Raw genomic sequence first — 23,152 nt, forward strand, 5'->3', positions numbered from 1 at the left:
GCCCTGCCCTGCCTTCAGGCCCCAGGTTCACAGAGCCAGGTGTGGGTACTGGTACCTCTGAGCTGTTCCTCAGTGACACAGTCTGCCACGTGCTGGCCCTCAAGTGAGACAACACAAAAGCTGCTGGGGCATCTCTTGCTGTCCAAAAGACTACATATTGTCTGACTGTACAAACTTATGTTGATGCTGATGCACTGGTGTTCCTTGCAGTTGCAGGTGAGGATCAGCACTCTCACCAAAGCACAGCTGGCCGAGAGACAGCACGTGCAGGCCCTGCTTGCCCGCCTGCGAGACATCCAGCTGGCCCTGGGCCTGTAGGATCTACCAGCTGCCCAGCTCAGGGGTAGGACTTTTTGCCCCTTTCATAGCACAGGACAATGGAAGAGATGTATCCATTCACTTGGTTCTATGGATGGAATTTATATTTGATAAATTAAGTGAAAATAATTTTGCTTTTTTTGTTACTGTAGCTGGAGCTGTTGTTACAAACTGGAGCTACACCTACCTCATGCTGCACTTGCAATACCTAGTTTAGGTTACCTGTCATGCCACAAAGATAAGCAACACATATGAGACTCTTTATTTCAAAATGTTTGCAATTAAATGAGTTCATGTCAGTAAGTCATACACTTTGACATACAAAAATACCGTGCTACTGATACAGTTGAATTAAATGGATTCTCCATGCAGGAGAAATTCACAGCATTATCAGTACCCTCGAGGAACTTTTTCACTCCTGGGGTGCAGTGCTGGCCCCTGCATCACAAGCAATGTTGGTTGATTAGCTCGCTCTGCACAGTATTAAATCCATCATAAACAGCCGCTTGCATGCTGAATCCTCTCTTCCTTCCGAGATTTCTAATAAAGCAAACATCAAACAACCCATCCTCCATCACTAGGCTAATATGTACCTTCAGATACTATGGATGATGCTGCTGAGTAGGAAGAAATTAAAGCTTAAACTTCCTTTGGCTCTGTCTGGATGTCATAGACCCCAGTGGAAAAAAGGAAAAGATTCAGTTGTCTTTTTCTCTCATCCACTGGAACAAATTTGCTTTCTCTTGTTAACATCACACTGAAGTTTAATCAAAAAGCTCACCCAAACTTTATCCTCTCAGAGCTGATATTTGCCTTACTCTTTTCTCACTCTCAAAGGTTTAAAAAGACTTGTATCTGGTACTATACTGCTGCAGGAGTAAACTTGCTAATACCAAGAACTTTAACAAGATAGGTGGCTGAGAGCCACTTCAAGCTTTCAAACTCCTCCCTGTGTGAGGAAACACTGACTCCTGGAGCCAAATGAATTTTCTCCTGCTTGTCACCCAAACAGCCACCCTCATCTGACTCCTGCCTGGCTGCATCACTTAGAGGCAGTTTATCATCCCTTCCTTCCTGATGACAAGCTAAGCATACAGGACTTGGCAAACTGGACATTTGTACAACAAAATTAATTCTATTTTCTGCAGTGCATACAAAGAAGGGTTTCTTTAGGAGATCAGAGCCTGTCATCTCCTTGAAGTAGCAGAAAAGTAGCTCAAGCAAGGAAGTAGTAGGAGAAATCTTTCAGAAAGCACAAAGGCAGGTTTCATAAGCGTGTCCACTCCAACAAGCTCTGGATAGCAAAATCATGTTTGAGTGCTGGGACTTGAAACAGTTTATTCTCAAAAAACAATTTATACATTGCTTTAAAACTCAATTCCTCTTCACTTTGGCAGTGGTTTTTGTCAGTGCCACATGCAGTAGATCCAAGGTGTTTGTTAGATTTTAACTCTTCTTGATGTGAAGTCACAAAGAGGCTTTAAAATTTTACAGTGGGTTAAGCTTCAGCACAAAGATTTCAGCCCCCAGCACATTCCTAGCATTAAGTATGAGGGTACAAGTCAGAGCCAGTGTGGTTTTTTGTTTTGTATTTTAAATAAGATGAAGTTGTTGCCCAGTCAAGGGAGGGCCAGATTGGCACCTGGGAAGCAACACGGGATTTCTTTAAAAAGCCATAAATATTTTAAACACAGTCAGTGCATAGGGCATTTCACTCTGTACAATAAAAATTGGTCCTGAAGTAGCTGAAGCTGTCCTTTAACAGAGGAACTAATTCTTCAAGAATTTAGTGACAAAGTAACAAGATACACAGCAGAAAGGAAAAGCACACTTTAGTTGCCATCACATCACCCAGCAAAAATATGCCCTGTGTCTTCTAACTCCTTAATCCAAGAGATGAAGTTAACTGTCTTTCATAAAGACAAAAACTTTAAGGCCTGGAATAGCAAAATAAAACCATGGATTAGGAAGAGGACACAGAGCTTTGTCTGTCTTTAAAAAAGAAAAGAAAATCGCAAGATGACAAGTTCTGTTGTCTGGAATGTAGACACTGTTTTCAGGTTTAAAATACACTGCAAAGCCCATTTTTAAAGCAGCAATGTCAGACAAAAGAATTAAAGTTGTCTAACAGTACAAAACTCAGGATGAGGGATGAGTGTCACTCATTGTACTGACTGACTGTTGTACATTTTGCTTTGTTGGGGCCACGAAGCCACACCAGCAAATTTCACTGTTTGGCCATCTGTGCATTCAGAGACTGCTTTTATCTAGAAATTTGGGTGGAGCTTCTTAGAATAAAATAAATATGAGAATATATTCTTTACTCAAGGTCTGTAAATCAGATTCTGTAGATACAAGGTACAAGGTCTGACTCAGCCTGTCAGTGTCCCTTTAACTACAGGTAATCTCTACCTCCACCCTTTCCTACTGCACCTGCCTAGGAAGGCTTAAAAGGGACTTAGAGGCTCTAAGAACATAATTATCCTGTGGCACATTCAGGGCAGAACATGAAAGACTACAGGCACAGGGTGGGCCTGAAACCACCATGGGCAACATCTTTAAAGGCAGCTGTACCCAATACATCCATGATCATTCGATTCAGTTTCTACATTCAGCAGCAGGTAAATGTAGACCAAATATTTTCAAGTTTAATGCAGCAGTGACATCTTTCTTCCTCCTCACCCAGGTCCTGCTGAGTGATACAAACTTGATAAATGAAACACTCAGTGGTGTGAAAAAAGTCCCTTTTTATAGAAAATCTTCTTGCTGAGACAGTTCCTATAGAGAGCCCAGTGCTTCTCCAAAGCGGATTTTCTGTCCAGCCTTGAGGTTGAATCTGAAGTCCTTGGGTGCCTCAAAGATTAGTACAATTGTAGAGCCTAAGTTAAATTCCCCTAAATGTTCCCCTTTCCTCATGGGGATTCCCTCCTTGTTGTTGTTGGATATGAAGCTGAAGTCATTGTAGGAACCTTTAGAGTAACTTGGACTGTTCGTGTGCAAGTCCTGTACAGAGAAGGAAGAAGAGAAGGATTTCAGTGCTCTGCATTCCTTCATCACCACAGCTGTGGGCTGTAACACTCACACATTTTCCATGCACAAACTCACAGTTCAAAGGTGCAATAGGAATATTTTTTAAATTGTCTGTATTGGAGACAACACTGTTTAAATCAGTCTTAGAATATCAGTACTGTGAAACACCCTAATTTCAGGGTAATAATTTTTCTTTTTAAATTTTGTTATGCTGCACCAACCTCAACCATTAACAGAAAGGTGCCTGCTATGATCCTGCTCACCTGGTCAAAGTAGATGCGGATGGAGCCCACGTTTGTTGCTCCTACAGCTGTTAGTGAGAAGAAGCCATGTTTCCAGTCACCTGTAAGGACCACGCGTTCATTGTGGCAGAACAGCTCCTTGATCCAGCGAGCTACTCCAGGATTGACAGACATCAGAGAGCCTGAAGAAATGAGGAAATACTCAGGTTAGGTTGTCTGGTTTGTGGTGATATTGTAATGCCACTCAGATGGTGTTTTCAGTGTAACTGGAGCTGATCCAGTAAACAGCTCTGTCAGTTATTTGTAGGAAGAGAGGCAAGTGCCAGGCAGAGCAAATGAAAGAGAAGTCTGTGCTGAAAACAAAGGGGTCACAGGAGGATGTGTGTGGTGGGTCAGTCTCTCTCTCATGGTGTTTGAAACCAAATCCAAATACTTAGGGTTTTGCTAGATACCGAGAAGTAAAATATTTTTATCTGCAAGAACATCTGATCCCAGCTCCAGGAGTGTAACTGTTCAGTTGCATTTTCTTTGCCAAGCACAAGCAGAGATCATCTTTTAGGCTACTGTTTGGTGTGAGCTGCAGAACTTTCTATATTTCAGGTGCAAACTGAATAAACAGTGTTTGGGAACAAATCAGCTCAGCTTAAATCAAGGGGTACTTCAAAGAACTCAAACAGTTTGAATACAATGTTACTGTTTTCACCATTTTTATGTGATTTGCTCTGGTAAACTCTACAGCTGCAAAACTCATTACTGTTTGAGACAAATCACTTTTCTACCATCGTCTATCAAGTTACTGTCCAGTTTCTGCACTGGTGTGTCTCATTCTGCAGAGGCCCATAGCAGTGCTTCCCCCCATGGCTGCTCTGCAGCTGTTTCCTAGGAACAGAAACCAACCTGGGAAGTGCCGGCGGTGTGACACCGTCCAGTCCGTGGGCGAGTGGAAGCAGTGATAATCCCCTGGTGCAAGGTAAATTACACAGTGGTAGAGCTCATTCCCCTCCTTTGTGACCAGTTGTTTCTGAAAAGAGTTACCAGGTGGGGCTGCAGAAAAAGCAAGGAAAGGAAGGGGTTAAAGATATTCCTCCTGAAGTCGTCTACCTTAGCCAGGCAGTCTGTGTTAGACTGTGCAATAGCAGAGGATTAAATGCAGCTCATGTGGATTGGTGAGACTACAAAAACATAGGTTTCATGCAGAAATCCAATATTTCCAAATGCCCCTTTCTAAGAAAATTAGATCCTGGATTGTTTCAATCACAGTGAAAAATTTCCTTTTGGAGTTTGCGCTTCCATAAGCAAAACAGCAGAAACTGAAATCCAGTACAACAGAATTTTTACTAAAGCTGTCCTTTAAGAACAGAATTTGTGAAGAGTCCTCTAAGTCATCAGACAGGTAGTGCTTGAGCATGGATTTTGTTAAGATGTTTGTTGGTTTTGAACCAATGTTCAAAAATGTTCAAAACCATTGAACCAATGTTGTTGGTTTTGCTCGCCAGTGCTTTTGGGCCCATTTCATTGTGACTGCAGGAGTGCTGCAGCCATGGTACAGCAACAGCTCTTGGAGTCAAGTGTAGGAACCAAGCAGCTCAGTTCAGATCATCAGAATGAGCCAGGCATGACTGTATAAAGCCACTGGTGAGAAAGAGAAGAACTAAACAATGACATGGTTACCTGCAAATAAAACAAATCAAAAATCAGACCTGCTTTTGTTCCTGACAGTGCAAGAAAATGTTACATTTTGTCATCTCTCTTATGATTTCTGAGAACACTGAAAGGGCACAGCAGAATAAATGCAGAACTGACACAGAACTTACCCTGGCTAAAATGCATTTCCTCTGTGGAGATGCGAGGTCCTAAGAAAGATTCCAGAGAATAAGTAACCCCTTTTACTTGCTCCACTTCACAATTTTTTACCTGTCCGAAATTAAGGATCTTTCCATCAGAGGGACTAATCTACAGCAAAGAGAAAGAAGGAACCAGTCAGCAGTTCATTAGGTCCTCGTGCAGCAGTGCCATTCCTGTGGGGGCTGAGGGAAGTGGCAGTGCAGGGTAAGGCCTCCGTCCCTTTCACTCACCACGCTGTGCACGCAGCACACCGGCCGCGCCTGCGGTTTCAGCTTCCTGCGGAAGAACTCGCTCAGGTTCCTGTAGTGGTGCAGATCCTCCACAGCTGCCTCCTTCATGTTCACCCCGAAGGTCCAGATGTACAGGCTGTACACCGGCTTCCTCAGCCACGTGGGCAGCTCCACCTGGTTCAGGCGGCCCCAGGCTCGCGACAGCAGCCGCGTGGGCACCGACTTGTACAGGGCAACCTGAGGGGACAATGGCAGCAGGTCAGTGCTCTGCCCACTGAGGGCTTCCTTATTTCCCCCCATAACACAGGAAGGATCAATCTGTTCCTGCAAACCCCTCCCTTGAATTCATTCAGCCTTTAAGGCAGCAAAAAATTTACACTGCACTTCATCGTCATTCCCTCCATTCTGGTGAGATCAGACAAGAGACAGGATGAAACTTTATATAACTTTAAAGTGAAGCCAGAATTTCCACTCCTTTGCAGGCTGAAGGTCCACACTGAAGTTACTGCAAACTGCCCAATGTGAGGCTTACAGAAAAAAGAGACATTGCACATATTCTAGTAGAACGCTCATCAGAAAGGCTTAACATTACCAATGTATAAATTTTTTGTGAATAACTAAATGAAATTTGACTGGAAAATAACTTCTCAGTGTTGGATGACATGTTCCCCAGACTGAGGGTGCTTCCCACACCCAGTACTGTGTGTTGTATGCTCTAATGACACAAGTACCATCAAAGAAATGCAGCTACACAGCTATAAATTTATACCAGCCTTATTCCTTCTCTCACAACAATGGGAGCTGCTAATTGCAAGAATATTAAGTGCCTTTATTTCTGTAGAAATACACCTTTGGACTTGCACCAAAACCCAAGTTTTAGCAAGGAAAACAAATGAAACAAAGTTGGCAAGAGGTATCTGCTGTTGATGGAAGTGGAGAGATGACAACATCTTTCTGTTGATAATTCCAGCAGACAGCTCTTGTGGGGTTTGTGGTGCTTGCTGTCAGCCAGGAAGCTCACATGGCTATGATGTAACTGGGGGAAGCTGGGGAATATGGACCAAGGGAACTGAACACTCTGAAACCAGTTTTGCAAAGGAAGTGGTGATCTGCTGACTGGTGTTTTTGAACAGCTACATTTAACTTGCAGCTAAACCCTGGGATTTTTCTTAGTGAGAGTCACTTGTTCTCAATCATATCCTTCATGATTAAGTCTTGCAAAACACAGCCATAAACACAAGCACAAGTATGCACTGGCTCCATCACACCAAATACAACAAATTAAGGTTTCACTTACAAATCACCATCCTGTGTACATACAGGGATATTTCAGAAAGGAAGCACCAACCTAATCTTACTCAGATAAAACCATCTAAATGAACAGTGCTTTAGGTTATAAAGCTGAAATACTGAGAAAAAAATGTTGCCATTTTATTTGACATGCCCTGTACTGTATTAATTTCTAAAAGCTGTTTTCTACCGACACCAAAAAAGTACATATTACTATAAAGTCACACCAATTGTCATAAGCAGTATTTCCTAGCAAGCCCTTCTCTTCAATGGAGCCTGGTTTTCAAGCTGATGGGATCAGACAGAACAGATGTTCAATGAAATAGGCTTAAGAATGGCAATTTTGTTCCTGTTTGCAATCAAAATACTTAGTTGGTTGCTGGATTCTGAAATTGCATGATTTGTGGGGAGAATTACTACGAGCAAGGCATCCCACACCCCGGTCTCAACAGTGACAGAGCAGAGATTTGTGTATCATTTGGACATGCTGGATTACAAATGCTCAGTGAACTTGAGGAACAAACCCTCTTGGTGCGAAAATAACAAAAAACAAGAGACCATTTCAACAGGACCAGGAAAAGGAACTTGCCAAAAGGTTTGGTCCTCCTTGTCCTAGCCCTCATACTGTGAGGTGACTGAATTCCTTCAGAAGTTTCTGTTGACTTTCCCTGACTATTAGAGGACAAAGTAATTCTCTGCTCCTGAACAAGTCACTTGTCTGTGAGGCAACTGATCAACACAACCACAGTGCAAACTAAACAGAAGCACCAGTTGCAGCTCTGCTTTCACAGCAGTGATCTGCAGGCTGCCCTGCATGCAGCAGCTCTCCCCCCAGCTGCTGCCAGCTCCAGGACACGGCTCCCAGATGTGGCACCTGAGAGAGAGCTGCTCACACTTACCCTGCTCATAGGCCTCCATCCCACTCTGGTCAAGGGTTTAAGAGCACCGAAAGGCAGAAGGTAATAGAGAATAGTCAGAGGCCAAGAACGGAGTTTCAGAGCAGGCCTAGACATACAGCTCAGCTGGCCCAACCTTCGCCTCAGGGCCAGCTGGGGGAATTGCAACCTGAAAGATTACATACACAACATCAGAGGGTCAGGCATCTCAGCTGCACAGCCACCGACAGCTGGGTCAGTTATTCCTGCTAAACGTTTCTTAATCTTTCGTACTACAAGTCTTTACTCCTTTATTTTGATTGGTTCTTCCCTTCCCAAAATAGAACAGTTTATCTAAAAAGTCCAAATAATGGTGTTCACCCTCATAGGTCACGTTTTATGAATAATACCCTCAAAAATTAAAGGTAAGACCAGTTTCCAGGTCTTAAAGCCTTCACTGAGTGTCCTGGTTGTGAATAGGGAACATGTGGACAAAGCCAATATTTCTACTACTGCACAACAATCTAGTCTCTGTAGCCCAATAATCAACTCCCCTCATAACCAGCTGCATCTCTGATTTTTTTTGTTACATGGATGTCCTGACTGAGACAGACCTCATTTTGCACAAATAGTCATGGGGAGAAGTTGACCTAACTCTCACAGGGAAAAGCTGCTCAGCTTCTTAACAGAGGCCGGACTTTAAGGGCCTCAGTTCAGACCCTTGCAGGAGGCCTGGATGCAAAACCCTTTGGGTCCCCATTTATTCTTTGGCTTCTACTCATGAAAAAGCCACTGGCATTTCCAAGATCACATTATCAAATGGAAATCTGTCTACCTGAGGGCAGACTATTGAAATGACTGACTGAACTCCTGGCTAGGAGACTGTTCTGCAAGCAGGACACAGCGACCTGCGCACACAGACCGAAGGGGCACAGTCTGGCTGCTCCCAACAGCTCGCTCTCTCAGGGGATCCTGTGACATGAAACAGGAACTACAAAATACTGCATATGTCTTTCCAAGATGGAAAGAAGCTGAGAATTTCAAAGGAAGTTTTCTTGTCAACTCGTTCTTTTCAAAACTTGGAACAGAATTAAAGTATCAGGCAGGTATAACTGTCACCATTTTGGGATGCAAGATGGTGCTTTTGGCTCAGAGATGTTTTTTCTGCAGGGAACACAACTTCTTTCCCCTGAAGAACTAATAAACAGAGAATGATCTGTGCATCTTAATGCAACAGGGAAAAAGAGCCCTGAGCTGAAGTGCTGTCTTAGCAGAGTTAATGCAGGATTCTCAGCAGGAGGCCGGACTGACTCGCCATGGGAATAGGAAGGGACACTTCACATTCTCCCTCCCATCCCCACCACCCAGCAGGGCAGGCGGGCCGGGAGCCGGGTTGGGTCCCGTTCTCCCCCTCCTGCTGCTCTCCCCCCCTTCACTGCAGTCGCTCCTGGACCAATCCCTGCAGAGCTGCATCGCGTTGGAGCCCTCGGGCTTCTCACTGCCTTGGCCTGGTTTCAGAGCGGCCCCTCAACTAATTTTTCCATTCTCCTAGAGATAGAGAGTAGAAGGGAAAGGAATGAAAGCTTCCCCATTCCCCTTGTCATGGAACAGCATGCCCTTCTCTGCCAATACAATGTATAAGGAGCTTTATAGTAATTAGGCCAAACAAAAGCTTCGCAGATGGCTCCCGCTCCTTCTGCCCAGAAACCCTCCCAGCCTCCCTCCCGCCTCAGTCACCACTCCTGCAAAGCAGAAAATACTGAACAGTACCTGAAACGAGTTCTCCTACTTGGAGTCCCACCAGCAGAGCCAGCTGGGCCTGGACTCTCCAGCTGTGGGTGCTGGTCCCCGGCACAGCTGCTGCTGCCGCCGTTCCCTGAACGCAGCCTCCGGACATGAATTTTAACTTTGCGGAGGTTGTAGCAAGAGGGTGGAGGGTTAGATAAAGCTTTGTAGCATCTCACCATTTCCCTGTGTGGAGCTCTGGTCCCTGCAGGGTGTTTGACTGACACATCGTCAGGGTGACGGCTGTTGCAAGGCTCAGTCTTTTTTCCTCTACCTCTCTTTCCTTTGCTTGCTCCGGTATAGGAGAGAGGACTCGGCGTCACAGTTCCTAAATCCCCCGCTGGTTTGGCTCTGGATTCCCTCTCTGTTTCCCACTTGAATCTCTGCTACGAGAGTTGCAGCTATTGCAAACAAACAGGCATTGTGTCATATTTCAACATCCCACTACAAAGCCGACTCTGCACACGATAAAAATGAGCTGTCCATATGAGCAGTCCTTGCTTCTTGCTAGTCCGGGTGGCCATTGAAGCCCAGCTCCCCAAAAAACACCCTGCAGTGTGTCCCAGGCTGCTGGGCAGCAGCGCTCTAGTGAGAGGAGCAGCCAGCTGGCCTTGCACAGCTCATCCCAGCGCCAGCCTGAATGCAAGGCTGGGAGGAGGAGTGGGGCGGAGAAGAGGAGGAGGAGGAGGAGGAGGAGATAACTCCCAGCTTCAATTCTGCAGTGCAGCAGCTGCTGCTAAGAGTTCTGGACTCCTGGGCACCAAAAATCCTTTCCTGCACTTAGTGTCCAGCTTGTAAAGAACAAAACAGAACAGAAAGGAATGTCTTTCTGTTTTACAACTCTTGCCAGACACAAACATCCATCTGCGGAAATCTGCTTCCATCTAAAAACACTCAGTTAAGGGAACAGGTAATGGACACTCTTCTACAAATAACCAGATACATACAAAAAAAGCCAGTTTTAGGGCCAGCTTGATAACTGGGTATAAAAGAAGTGTTATGTGCCTATTACGTGACTTTCAGTACTGTCACAGTTTTAATGTCTAGTAGAACTAAAATACAAAACAGTAGGAAACTGTTTGGTAGCTGGTTTGATTTTTAAAGACCAAAGGCTGCACTGTTTCTATCTAAGCATTCTAAATATACAGAGACATTTCCCTCTTTAATTCTACAGAACACACCTCAAACATAGATTTTCTGAATCTCCTGTGACTGGGTTTGGATTGTTAAGGGAGTCCTGCTGGAAGAAGTGGAAGTCAGATAGCTACATCTCACCTCAAGATTAAACCAAATACTCAGAACGATTGCAGGGCTGACTCTCTCGTGGTTCCATTTCACTTCTGCTTTCTGCTAAAGCTGGGTTGAAAACAAATGAAAAAAAATCCTCCTTGTTTCCAAAGCCTTCTAAGCACTGTAAAAACTCTCTGGCTGACAGAGTAGATGAAAAAGAGCACTGTTGCTCTGACTGAGGGAAAGGCTTGTATTGTAATAGGGATAATGCAGGAGGAGTGGGAGGACCAGCAGGAAAAGCTAGAATTAACTAGCAAATGGCATCCCAGTGAGGCCTCAAAAGGAAAATATTCAAGCAGTAATTGTGTATTTTGATTGGCCTTCAACTCCAAATATTGCAGATACTCCCTAGACACACCTCTGGAGATCCTGCATTAGAGTATTTTTCTCAGGTAGAAAATTTCTATATGGTATTCTGTGTGTCAGGAAGTTCCAAGACCTTTGTGCATGTTGTTCAAGCTGAATTTTAACAACTGCAAATTAAAATAGAAACCCAGCTAACTGAAAGAAGGGAAATTTAAGCTCAGTGAAAGCACTCAAAACACTCCTTCCTCCCTGAGCCTTGTGCCAACTCTTTTTGTTTTCCTATTTAAAATATCATTTAGTCTTTCTCTGGCTGGCACAAGAAACTCCTACACAACAAAAACTATGCCATCTGTATAGTAAAATGCTGAAAGCAGTTAGCCAAAATCCTATCAAAATTCAAAGAAAAGCATCAAGGAGCACAGGGGAGCTACTTCGGGAACATCAGAAATTAGTAAATTCTTAATTTTAAACAGCAACAAGCCAAATCGACAACATGGTTTCAAAAGAAACTTCACCTGACCAAGACAGAATTATTTTTCACACTGAACACGTGTGTTCACAGAACTGTGGGGAGGGAATTGGTTTGGAGCTGGGCAGGAGCAGCAGAGCACCGGCCCAGCAGCTCCTGCAGCCAGGGGGGAACCCTGCTCCCCATCCCTTCTCCTCCTGTGCAACCTTCACCCCTGCAGAGAGAGAGCAAACACATCTTATCACTTCTACTTCAGTGCTCTTCCCTTCAGGATAAGGGAGGTAACCCACAAGCTCTTCCAGTAAAATCCAATTTTATCCCTCAAAACACTTTTAAGGAATTACTGTATTCTCAGCTGAGTAACCATGATTCTATGGAAGCATGTACCCAGATAAACAGCTGACCTGCTCCCTAAAAAAAACCAGACACTGAAATGTTCTGCAGCCTGATGAAGGGGGTAGTACCACCCTTCAGTCCAAAACAAAAAACGTGGGGCAAGTGAGATTCTTCTCCAGGAAAGGAAAAACATGGGTGTTACAAGATTTTTTTCTCCACCTCTTAAAAAAACTGTGTGCAGCCAAGAAAGAAGTTTCTCTGAAGTTCTGTTCTGCTCCCCTCATGACATTCACCAGGATGCCAATACCTGAGTCCTGCTGAGGTGCTGACATGCCTGCTGTGGCTGGCCCAGAAGTAACATGCACTTCCTACAGTGTCATGAGGCTGAAATGAAAAATCCACCCTGAATTTACCTGCTTTCCATGGGGAAAGGAACAAGAACTGCTCATCAGACAGCTCATGACAGAGGAACTCACATACTGGCATCTCAACAGCTGGACCTCTTGGGGTGCAGGCAGTGCCCACAGCCTGTGTCAGCTTAGACATCATCAGCTTAAGACAAAAACCTTTAAAATGTTTGGTTTGTAGGGCTTGCAGACCATTCCCAAACTCCCTCACCTGTTGAACTCACCCAGAATCCACTCTGGGCTAATAAAGCAGCAGTTAGCAGCAGGTATGAATCCATAGAGAATTACCTCAGAGAACTGCTAATCTGCCAGCTATGCCACAGCTTCTACTCTGTCAGCTCAAATAAGCATCAAATCCAGTGACCTCTTTTAATTACTTGTCAAATAGTGAACTACTCAAATCCTTCTCTCAAGTTTTAAAAAGACACAGCAAGGCAGTTGCAAGAAAGACTAATGTGCAACTGAACTGCAAACCTGTAGCCTTGGTTTTAAACCCTAAGCATGAATCATTAGGCTTGGAATGTGCTGGTCAGTGCTCAAAACCCTCTGGTCAAACTTTCTACATTTGGTCACAGAACTACTGTTTAAAAAATGCGCTGAACGCATCCCAGTGCTGTACTCGAATGCCAGCAAAAACTACGGTCTGGCACTCAGGGGCGAGGTACTGGGTGCCCGTTGTTAAATTCCCGTTCCTTTCCCAGCAGTCACTGTTTGATATCACAGTGATATTAATATCTCATCCCTGCTCCCACCCAACCTTCTCGGCAGGCGGCCCGGCAGGACAAACACTGGATGCTCCACACCCAGGCAGGACTCCCGGACTCGGAGGGCACAACAGAACCGCCCGGTGCCGCTGGAAAGCCGAGCCCGGCTGAGCGTCTGCCAGGGCCGCGGGACTGCCGGGCAGCGCCCTCGGGAGCCCGCCGGGAGTTTTCCAACGGGGCCGCTCGCGATTGACCAGCGCTGCCTAATGAAATGTATCGTGCTCGGCTGCATCTACCCGCACTGTCTGAAATGCTTCACTTCTCGTTTAAAAAAGCCTTTCTATACATTTTCTCTTCGTGGATTAGGAAAAACCTTTTTATTGCTTTCCCGTAACTTTTCAATGCTGTTTCAGTTACTTTGTATAAATAGAGCAGGGAGAAAAGGAGTATTTCAGAACATCCTAACTGGGCTCTGGGTTCTGAATTCTGTGCCAAAAGCCTGTTATACAGTCTCAAAGATCTTCTGTGAAGCAAGGACACAAAGCTTTATTTATTTACAAAGTGACATGAAATTTGATGGCACCCTTTTAATACTTTGTAATAGTAATTTCCAATTAACGGTTTAGAACCACACCCCCTCCTATCGCCCCATTATTTTAGTTTAAGCTATCAGTAAAGCAAACTCTCAGCTCCAGAAAGTGCCTCTAAAGGAAGCAGAAGCCGCGTTACATCCTCCCCACAGAGCAGCACCCGGCGGAAGCTGCGCAAAAGCCCCGGCGGCTCCTCGGCCCCCCGTCCGCCCCGCGGGACTCTGGACTCCGATAGGGCTGGTCCAGCAGGCTCATTCTGCCTAAATATACTCAGAGATTACTCATGAGTCGACTTTGGAACATCACCTGGAACTTCCAGCAAGCCAGAGTGAATCACCCCTTGGCCGCCAGCCCTCGCACATCTGCCCTGCGGTCCGATAGCCCTTACCTGATGCCCAGAGAAGTCTCCTTGGTCCCGGCTTTCCGCCTTCAATCGCCAAAACGACACCGACCCTTCCTTTCAAAGCAGTTTTCAGACACGTGAACAAAGCTCAGCGCACTGCGAACCCCCCACCCATGGCAGCGCAGCCATCCCGCCCCCGGGGCCCCTTCTCGGGGCAGGGGAGCGGAGGGGCCGCAGCTCCGCTCCGTTCTTTTCCGTTCCTACCTCCCGCCGCCGGCAGCCGCTCCCTGCCCCGCTCCGCTCCGCTCGCTCCGGGCGGTGCCGGCCCGGCCCGGCCTTAAGGAACCCCGCGGGCCCACGGCCCTGCCCCGCCCCGGCTCCAGCCACTGGCGCTGCTCGGCAGCTCCTTCCCTCGGAGGAGGGGCCAGGGCAGCACAAACGCAAAGGAAGAGAGCGGAGGGCTCCGCAACACGGGCTGCCCACAAGGGCCAGGCACTCCTGCGGATCGGCGCTTCCCAAAGAGCGCTGGCCCGGACAACGCGGAAAGAGACTCGTCGGGGAGCAAGGCACCGATGCGGATTCTGTGCCTGGCACAGCTTCCCACCGCGCGTCCGGGTGCGGGAACACAATCCCACACAGGCACTGGCAGCCAAAGCACCAAAGTGTGCTCCAATCTCACAAACTGCTTCCGAAAAGCTCAGCTAAAGTGCTCCATAAGCTCAGCAAGGCGCTCAGGAAGATGCACAGGAAGTTGCACGAGACAGAACAGACTCATCTAGTCAAAAATTCTTCCCACTGTTTAGATTTTAAAAAAACCCCACAAACCCAAACTGGTTTTATTTGGTTCCATTTGCCAAGACAACCGAGAAAAACATCTACACCATTGCAGCCTTTACACAATCTGATGTTGTTGAAATGTCACTGGTTTTAACATTTTCTGAACATCTTTCTTGTGTACTTTGAACCACTTTACGAAGATTTTTTTTTTAATAATTGCATAGATGCTTCAATAAAACTCCAAGCATCAGAATCTGAGAGCAAGAATAAGGAATAAGAAACCAACTGGAGATTATATTTCTTCTGAAATCGAATTTTAAAAAAGTCAGATATTCTTTCATTATTAGCTCTTTCTGCAAGAAACTCTGCAAGTTTAACTTGAAACACACCTCTTACCATAATATTAAATGTCTTCTCTGGGCCAAGAAAAGCACCTTCTGTATTGTACTGCCATATGAGCTCCAGTATCCTCTGTTACATAAATGCTAGCACTTCCTGACATCAGTAGGAAAGACTGTTGTTCTCAATTCTGAGAATCCAGATCCTAAACCTATGCTCAAACACTTTGCTGGTGAATTAAGTTGTTTTTAAAACAACACTAAGCTGCAGTTTGAACAGTGCAGCTCACTTCCACAGACATTTACTGTGCTTTTCTGGCACATGTCGCTCCAATAAACACTGCTTTTTCCTTACACAGAACAGAACAGAACAAACTACAGGAGCAAAGGACACTCTTAAAACTCTGGTTCATCTGCTCACTGTGTTCCTCCAAACCCCCCCTCTGGCCAAGCTTTCCCACAGTATTTATTTGATCCTGTATCAACAGTGCCCTGGTGCCCAGGTAAGAAGCAGCAAAGTGTCCCTAGTTAGCATGTGAACGGCATGCCATGCATGCAGATCCCAGCCAGGAAATGTTCTGTGACAGCAAAGATTTGGAACAATAAGCTCCCATCCATCTGATAAACATCTACCTGTCTGCCTCCAAGCCCTCTGCTTTACCTCATCTAATTAAATGAAAGCTGATCCCCACTGGTATTCACAGAAGGAGACACTAAGGCGTTAATCAGCTCAAGCTATTAGCGACAGAATGTCTCTAAGAAAATGACACAAAGAAAAGGTCTGTGCTAAAGAAACAGTAGTTCTGTCTTTCTCTGTGGAGAAACTTAAGGGACACTTGACTTGCACCAGATTAATTTCTGCCCCATCCTTTTATGAAGCTCAAGCAAAACAAAACCACACAAGTGTACCGACTGTAATTGAGTCAAAAATGCTGCACACCTCAGTGAGGCTCCCAGCGTGTAGCTCTGCTACAGGGGAGCTCCCCTGCCAGCTCAGCAGGGTTAATACCTTTAATATCTGTCTTCTCAGAAGCAGGGCAGTGTGCCTCACACAGAGCTGGCAGGTGGAAGAGGGTCCACGTTCCCCTGTGGAATCAGAACTTCAGAGCAGCAGCTCGGCAGTGAGGGCACACCCACCAGTCCCTTGTTCTGCATTACTCGCTCAAAGCCCATTCAATCACACTTGGTCTCTCTCTGCCTATGCAAGGGCTTATTCTGCCCTAAAAGCAGGACAGCACCCCCCCTTCCACACCCCTTAGCGTGAGCCCAGTGATGCAAAAACCCAAAACAATGGAAAATGATAGGTCAGCAAAAAACCCACTTCACTCTACAATAAAAAGGAACAATGCAGCTCTTATTTTTCTTGAATCCTTCATTGTTTGGAATATTTCTTGCAATGTCTGACCACAGTTTCTCTTTTTCATCATAACTATTGAGCTTCCTTTCCTTCCTACAGAAGCATTCAACAGAACTCAAACACATCAGGAAGGACCGGGATGTCTTGTTAGTGTCTCCTACTGGGGTCTGCTGCATCTGGGGCCCTGCTTATCAGTTTGAAATTCTTTGTGTGTTTCCCCACTGTAAAAACCAAATCCTTTAAAGCTGTTTCATCAAAAGCAACACTCTTAGTCTCACCAAATAATAACAAATCAGCATATCAGTATAATGAAAGAGGGCAAATGCAATAAAAGAATTACCCAATTTCATACCAAAAAGTATGAACAATAACAAAAGAATATTTGTTTTCAAGCATCAAAACTGAATTGACATTGCCTTGTTAAATAAATCCTCTGTGGACACTTACCAGTTCTTTTTTTTAATCAGAACCCATTTGAAACAAACTTCAGCATGATGAGAATATACAGGAGACAGATTTACAGACAGATTCCTGAGGAGCTATCACAGGCTAAGCTGTTAGCATCTGGAACTGTCTGGATCATATCTGGTTTTGGTCACTACTGAAATTTAGGGATTCCAGCCTAGTCTCCCACAGGCACGTGGCCAAATCACTCACACACCAGCAGTGTGCTCAGGAATGCAAAGAAACTGCAGTGCCAGAGGTCACACTGAAGCATCTCCCACACAACCTTACAATCCTACAATCTTTAACTCCTTGCCTTCAGAAGTGACACTGAAGCAGGCACTCATCTGGCTGTTTGGAGGAACACCACATGTATTTTAAAGTGTCCAACATGGAGTTGAACAATAAACTTAATGCTTCAAAGGCAATACAGTAGCTACAGGAAGTCATGAAGTATTTACTTCAATGCTGCAATGGGTGTTTGACCTATGAACACCATACACACCACCTGCAATTCCACAATAATTTCTCAACTCCTTGGAATCCAAAAGGAAAAGGCAAAAATCCCTCAGGATCAAGAGGAATTACAGAGCTAAGTGAAAAAAAAACTATAAAAAAAAAGGTCCTGCTGTATATTCATTCAAGAAATAGGAGGTAATTTTTTATTAACCAGGCATTCATTCCATCTCAGCTTTCTTGTAAAGCACATATGGTGTCAGCCACACTGAAAGATGGAGGAGTTGCTGGCAGTTGCTAATGGATCATGGCTTCAGCCAAATGAGTTACTGAAGTGACAGAAATTTTAGTTCCATGAGCTGTCAAGAACACGTTGTCAACAGAGGCAAATTCAAGACTCCTGTGTTGAAATGGAAGCAAAGGAACTTTGCATCAAACGTGGCAGAAGTAAAATTGCCCCAGTTTTCTTACCTCCCATTCACTTGCAAGCTTCACAGGCACCTCTATGCCCCTCTTCTCCAGCTGTTGCAACTTGTAATCCTCATATTTTCTGTATCCTGCATATCCTCCACCTGTAGCTACCAGAACGTGGAAGGGCCGCAGGCGGAAGGCTTGGCGCACTGCAGCAGTGTGAAGCTTCTTCCTGTCTGTAACAAAAAATCCCAGACTTCAGGAGAGAGAACAGCTACACAGGAAAGAGAAAGCAACCCTGTGCAGTGAGGGATATGAGCTGGGGTGATGAAAATGTGATTAGAAAATAAATCTGTCACAGAAGGTATGTACAGATGCTCCTGAGTATTCCAGTTATTGCAGTTTACCAAGTTACTGTAACTCAACTGACCAACACTAATTGGTCATCTGAGGTTTTAACCTCATCCCTGTCTCTGCCACCCCACATGCTTCCAACATTCTTCTCCCCAAAATATGTATAAACTGTGCTCCCTGAAAGCCCCGTGGAGAAAGACACAGAATTAGTGTCTGGCAGCACTGTGAGTTTCCAGCTGTGAGAACATTGGTACTGTGTGGAATAATCTGCTGGGGAACAATCTGTACCACAGTAAAGCTTGGTGCTTCTCAGTCATTAAAGCTTTCACTACAGTTAGGGAATCCCCAGACTGCACAGCTAACCGGAAGAGGGAAGGAAATGATGACCTGTTTTAGAGTAGGTGGGTAGCAGGAAAACAGGCCCATTTCTGCTGTAATACAAGTCACCACATGAAACAAAGAGATGTGTAGTATTAAATCCGGTTTTTACTGAGTAAATACCAAGCTCCTCCTGCCTAAGTCCAGCCTTGCAGTCACTGGGAAATTCAAGGACACAGTGTGGTCACCAGGCAACAGACCGAGCACGGGGCAGGCACAGCTGTAGGAGTATTTCCCTTCCAAAACCTTCAGAGAAAACAAATCTGTCCAGGGCTCAGTCAGTGTCAGACTGTGCTGCTCAGGTCTGCCTGCCAGCCAGTCGGAAGTTCTCAGTTCTACCTGACAGAAAATGCCCTGTCATTTCCACAGCAATCATTAACTTGCATGCACCAGAATAAAACCAAATTAAGTTTAACTTCCTCTAAAGTCAGGCTTCTTAGGGTTTGACTATGAAAGGATGCACTAGCAACCAAAAGAATTCAGCCAACACCAACTCTATTTCTAGGCTCACACAGAGACAAAGCAGAATTGTTTTGAAGTCTGGAAGGCTTTAGTCCTAAGGAATTTAGTTGATTAGAAGCATTCAGCCATGATGCTGCAAAAAGATGCCAAATAAAAGTAGTTCTTGTCCACATTTTGTTTTATCAAAATAATATTTTTTAATAATTTCTTTCCTACACTCATGATTTAAAAATATTGCCATATATCCTAAATGCATCATAAAACAAAACCAGCTTTGTTCTTTCTTTAAGAAAAAAAGTATTTTCTTTTCTGGGGGAGAAAAACAACAAGGCAGCAACTACAGTTACAGGTAAGATTCTAAAATGATTCTTTCCTAAAGAACAATGCTCAGGGAAGGAGAGGGATCATTTAGAACAGCTGAATGTTTAAAAAGACTGACTTACTTGAATTTACAAAGACTCTACAACCTTTCAACTTTGTATCACTATTTCAACAGAAATGTCTGTACACAGACCAGTGATACTCTTTAGCCCTAAAGCCTTTAACTCCCTTCCACCACATCTTTGCTTCTAAGTTAGCAAAGCTGCCCAGCTATTTCAGCAACTTCACAAATTCCCAGACCAAAATCCCTCAGCAAGAACAGCTTTTTCTGGTTTGGATCCAGAGAGAAGCAGTTTCTGTTTCAAGAGCATTGATTACACCCATGTGAACATTTCTCTTCCTGTAACAGTGACCAAACCATGGGGTGTTCCACAAGCCACAGCAAACACAATTTAACTTGTTGATAAATGAAGAGTTGACTTTTCCCCATCTCCAGCATTAATGAAACAACACTTCTGGAACTGGTCCCCAAAACATTATCATTGCAAAGGCATCCAACATGCCACTGTCAGGCTTATTTGCCCTGACAAAATTCCACACCTTTCCCACACAAAGTGTACAAATTCTAAGACAAGAACAGGAGTTACTGATTCTGGCAGCAGAGCCAGGTTTAGGCAGCTGGCACTGCTCAGATTTCAGCTGAACATTGTGTTCTCCAGTGATGCTCCCTGGAAAGCACCATGAGAGTGTGTGGAGAGCTCATCCTTGGCACAAGAGCCACCAGAAACAAGTGCAGGACTCTCAATGTACTAATATAACATTTTTAGATACTACCCTAAATCTGAAGCCCTCACAGATAAAGCCAAACTCTTCCAGAATTCTCTTAAACACTGAGTATTCTCAGCAAAGGAGAATAAAACTTAGTAACAGTTCCCTTCTCTACAACAGGTGAAAAAGACACATTTCCTCAGAATGTGGAAAATTCAGGATGAGAAAGGAAACTGAATAATGGCAGGAGAGCTCTAGCTTGTGTAGATGCATAACTGCTGCTAGTTTATCCAGATGCATAAATGGCAGATGCAGTAACATAAATGCTGCTTCATTACTCTGTCCAAATTAAGAATTTCTTCCAGGACATGACACAAACACTTAGAGGAGGACATTAAAAGGGATAGAGATAAAATTAGAGAAGTTATCTTTCCTTTAAATCCAAATCAGACTCTAAAATATCAATTAATTAGAAAATGTCAGGCTAAAGCGTTGAGTTGTTCAAAACTCAAAGCTAATTTTGACTAAAATGACTTTTTCTGCCTTGTGATCAACAACTTTGCATTATGTCTCAACTTGCAAATTTATTTTCTGTAATGATTTTGATTTATAGACAACAAAGCCCTGCTGTTTTATTCATCTGTGTAAGCGTATTTTTCAATAATAAATATCCATATATGATATGCCAGACAAAGCACTTGGACAGGCCAGTTAACCCAAAGAAATGGTTTTGGAAAATGGGACCAATAGCTCAGCTGGCAAGGAAACAAAAATTGAAGACTATTATTTGTGACACTAATATATGGCAATCCACATGCTACAAGTTTATAAATATTCCTTAAAACCAAACAGTAATATTTGATCTTCACAGCATTACCCAGCTACAGAAACATCAAGTTCAAGTACCACTTTAACCAAGTCCTAAACATTTCATGTAAACTTACTCTGATTTCCTGATCTATTCAAATTACAACTACAGATTGAAACATAAAAGGGTATTTATACCTTTTTATTCTTATAGAGCTGTTAAACTGCTGAAATCTCAATCTCTCTGACTTTTCAAGGTGAACACCTGGTAAGAGCAGCACTACAAAGCAGGTAATATATTTGAATATTATAAATATGCAGAAGTTTGATGTTGCCTTTCCCAGTCAGTCACTTCAGTAGGTGTGGAAAGTACACAAATTATTGCTCATCAAGTTCATTCAAGTGGGTTTTTTAAAATGTAAAAACACTGTCCTAACATGAACATGTCTTTCTGATAAATTATATTGTGTTTTTAAAAAATAATTTTTGGACTCTAGACTCCTGAGAAAACTAACTAAAGTGCAGAAATTAATTAAAAAATAAACCTATGACTCATGGGTTTTAATTTGCTATGCAGGAATCATCTTCACTAGAAAAAGTTTCACGTGCTTTTGTAAAGTTTGAAAGCAACAAAACAACATCAGCTCATAATGAATCTTATGAAAAAGGTAAATATACTTCCTTTAATATGTGGAAAACACAATTTGAAGCTTGTAGCTACAACCCATCACTTACCACTGAAGAATGTCCTGGAAGGAGGCTGCTTCCACAGGACTCCAGCTCTAACACACAGGTTCCTCTGCACCAGCAGGTTACAGCTGCACAGCAAGCTGAAATACAACAAACAAGAAGTGGCTGCTGAAGTACAAATGTTTAATAATGCAAATTTCAGTAGTTCACCATAGTGACCATCTAATGTTTAGCAGCTGAGTAACAGAGGGAAAAGTCTACTCAAGTTATCATAAAATTTCCACTGAGCCTAGTCCCCTGTGGTCTACTCCCTTCCTAAAGAAAAATTTGAAAAATCCAACAATCCAACTGCTCCTGCAGGTATTTATTTAAAGATGCATCTTCGTATTTTCTTTTTCTTAACAAAATATTCCTCTTGGGCTGCTGTAACAGTGATACTTTCCTGAGTATTGTAGATGCTGATCTTGCCAATAGTCCTTTATTTATGTTATCAGCATGTACTGTATCTTGGCCTGTCTGGAGCTCTAAAATGCAAATAGAGTGGTAACTTTTATAATTATTGTTAAGTACTTGGGATTATTCCATTTCCACTGGGCTGCTACAACTGTGTCATTTAAGAACCTCCTACAACAGCAACTGTCTAGAGAGACACTCAGGATTTGGTTCATGTTTTACCTTACCATCCTCGTGGGAAGGAGGAAGGGTGCAATAGAGCAGTTTTGGATTCTATGAAGAAGCAATGGCATTTATTAGACCAAGTCGTGTAGCTGAAAAAGTAAAAAGGCTGCCAGGCACAGCAGCTCTTCTTTAGAATTTACCTTATCACTCTGTTCACTGGTGAACTGCAGTGAGAGTGGTTCTGCCCCTCTGAAAATCCCTAGAATAGACTTGGAACTGGCCAATATAGAGAAAGGGTTCACCCAGGGCTTTTTGTGTGTTTAATAATATTTAATTTCATGTTGATAATAAATCTGACAAGAAGGCATCCAGTTGTACAAGAACTGTTCCAAGTCTGTAAATAAGCAAGTTTAAACAAGTATTTATTTGACTGCAGCCTGGCAACATCCTGCTGTCAGACAGGATCACAGGGAGGAGAGGGGCAGAGGTCCCACCCCAACAGGCTCAGACCCTTAGGGAGAACCAGATCTTTGTGCAACCTGCTGACTCTCAGGAGGCAATGCCACAGCTGGGATGTCTTCATCTGCCCTCTGGCCTTTCATCTGCTCTCATCAGATACATGGAGGACACAATTACTTCAGTAGCTTACAAGCTATTGCATCATTTGGGGCCATTCAACCTCAGGAAGTGATTATTAAGAGTTTAAAGACTTAATTTCAGGTGCCTACTGAGTTACATACAGGCATGATCCCTTTATTTCAAAGAAGAATCTACAGATTTCTTACCTAGAAGTCACACCATTATGTCAGCACACTTGGTGACTATGCTTTAATATCAGCCAATGACCAACAGCTAAAGTTTTCTCTTATCCCTATTGCAACAGTGTCAGAATATCTCACTGTGCCCTTCAC

At 43.8% G+C, this 23,152-nt stretch overlaps 2 protein-coding genes across 5 annotated transcripts in view; one reads left to right on the forward strand and one right to left on the reverse strand.

Annotated features, from left to right (window-relative positions):
* Positions 1–1,654, forward strand: part of SFI1 (SFI1 centrin binding protein) — a 25,681-nt gene extending 24,027 nt beyond the window's left edge. Inside the window, exon 30 of the mRNA XM_026797083.2 lies at positions 211–1,654. Coding sequence (XP_026652884.2) covers positions 211–318 — 108 coding nt within the window. The 3' untranslated portion in view covers positions 319–1,654. The remainder of the gene's footprint in view (positions 1–210) is intronic.
* The window catches only part of PISD (phosphatidylserine decarboxylase), a 23,234-nt gene continuing 1,712 nt past the window's right edge, over positions 1,631–23,152 (reverse strand). Inside the window, exons 1-9 of one of the 4 annotated variants that reach the window (XM_026797089.2) lie at positions 14,325–14,766; positions 14,106–14,174; positions 9,601–10,016; positions 7,855–8,020; positions 5,666–5,902; positions 5,405–5,543; positions 4,488–4,634; positions 3,612–3,772; positions 1,631–3,321 (exon numbers count right to left, since the gene is read on the reverse strand). In XM_026797089.2, coding sequence (XP_026652890.1) covers positions 3,097–3,321; positions 3,612–3,772; positions 4,488–4,634; positions 5,405–5,543; positions 5,666–5,902; positions 7,855–8,020; positions 9,601–9,797 — 1,272 coding nt within the window. In that variant the 5' untranslated portion in view covers positions 9,798–10,016; positions 14,106–14,174; positions 14,325–14,766 and the 3' untranslated portion in view covers positions 1,631–3,096. Of the gene's footprint in view, positions 3,322–3,611; positions 3,773–4,487; positions 4,635–5,404; positions 5,544–5,665; positions 5,903–7,854; positions 8,021–9,600; positions 14,073–14,105; positions 14,175–14,324; positions 14,767–17,903; positions 18,080–21,668; positions 21,764–23,152 lie in introns of those variants that run through there. The other 3 variants (XM_026797091.2, XM_005493352.4, XM_014271513.3) reach the window with 3 other exon arrangements.

Source organism: Zonotrichia albicollis, chromosome 18, assembly GCF_047830755.1.
Source record: "Zonotrichia albicollis isolate bZonAlb1 chromosome 18, bZonAlb1.hap1, whole genome shotgun sequence".
Lineage (NCBI taxonomy): Eukaryota > Metazoa > Chordata > Aves > Passeriformes > Passerellidae > Zonotrichia > Zonotrichia albicollis.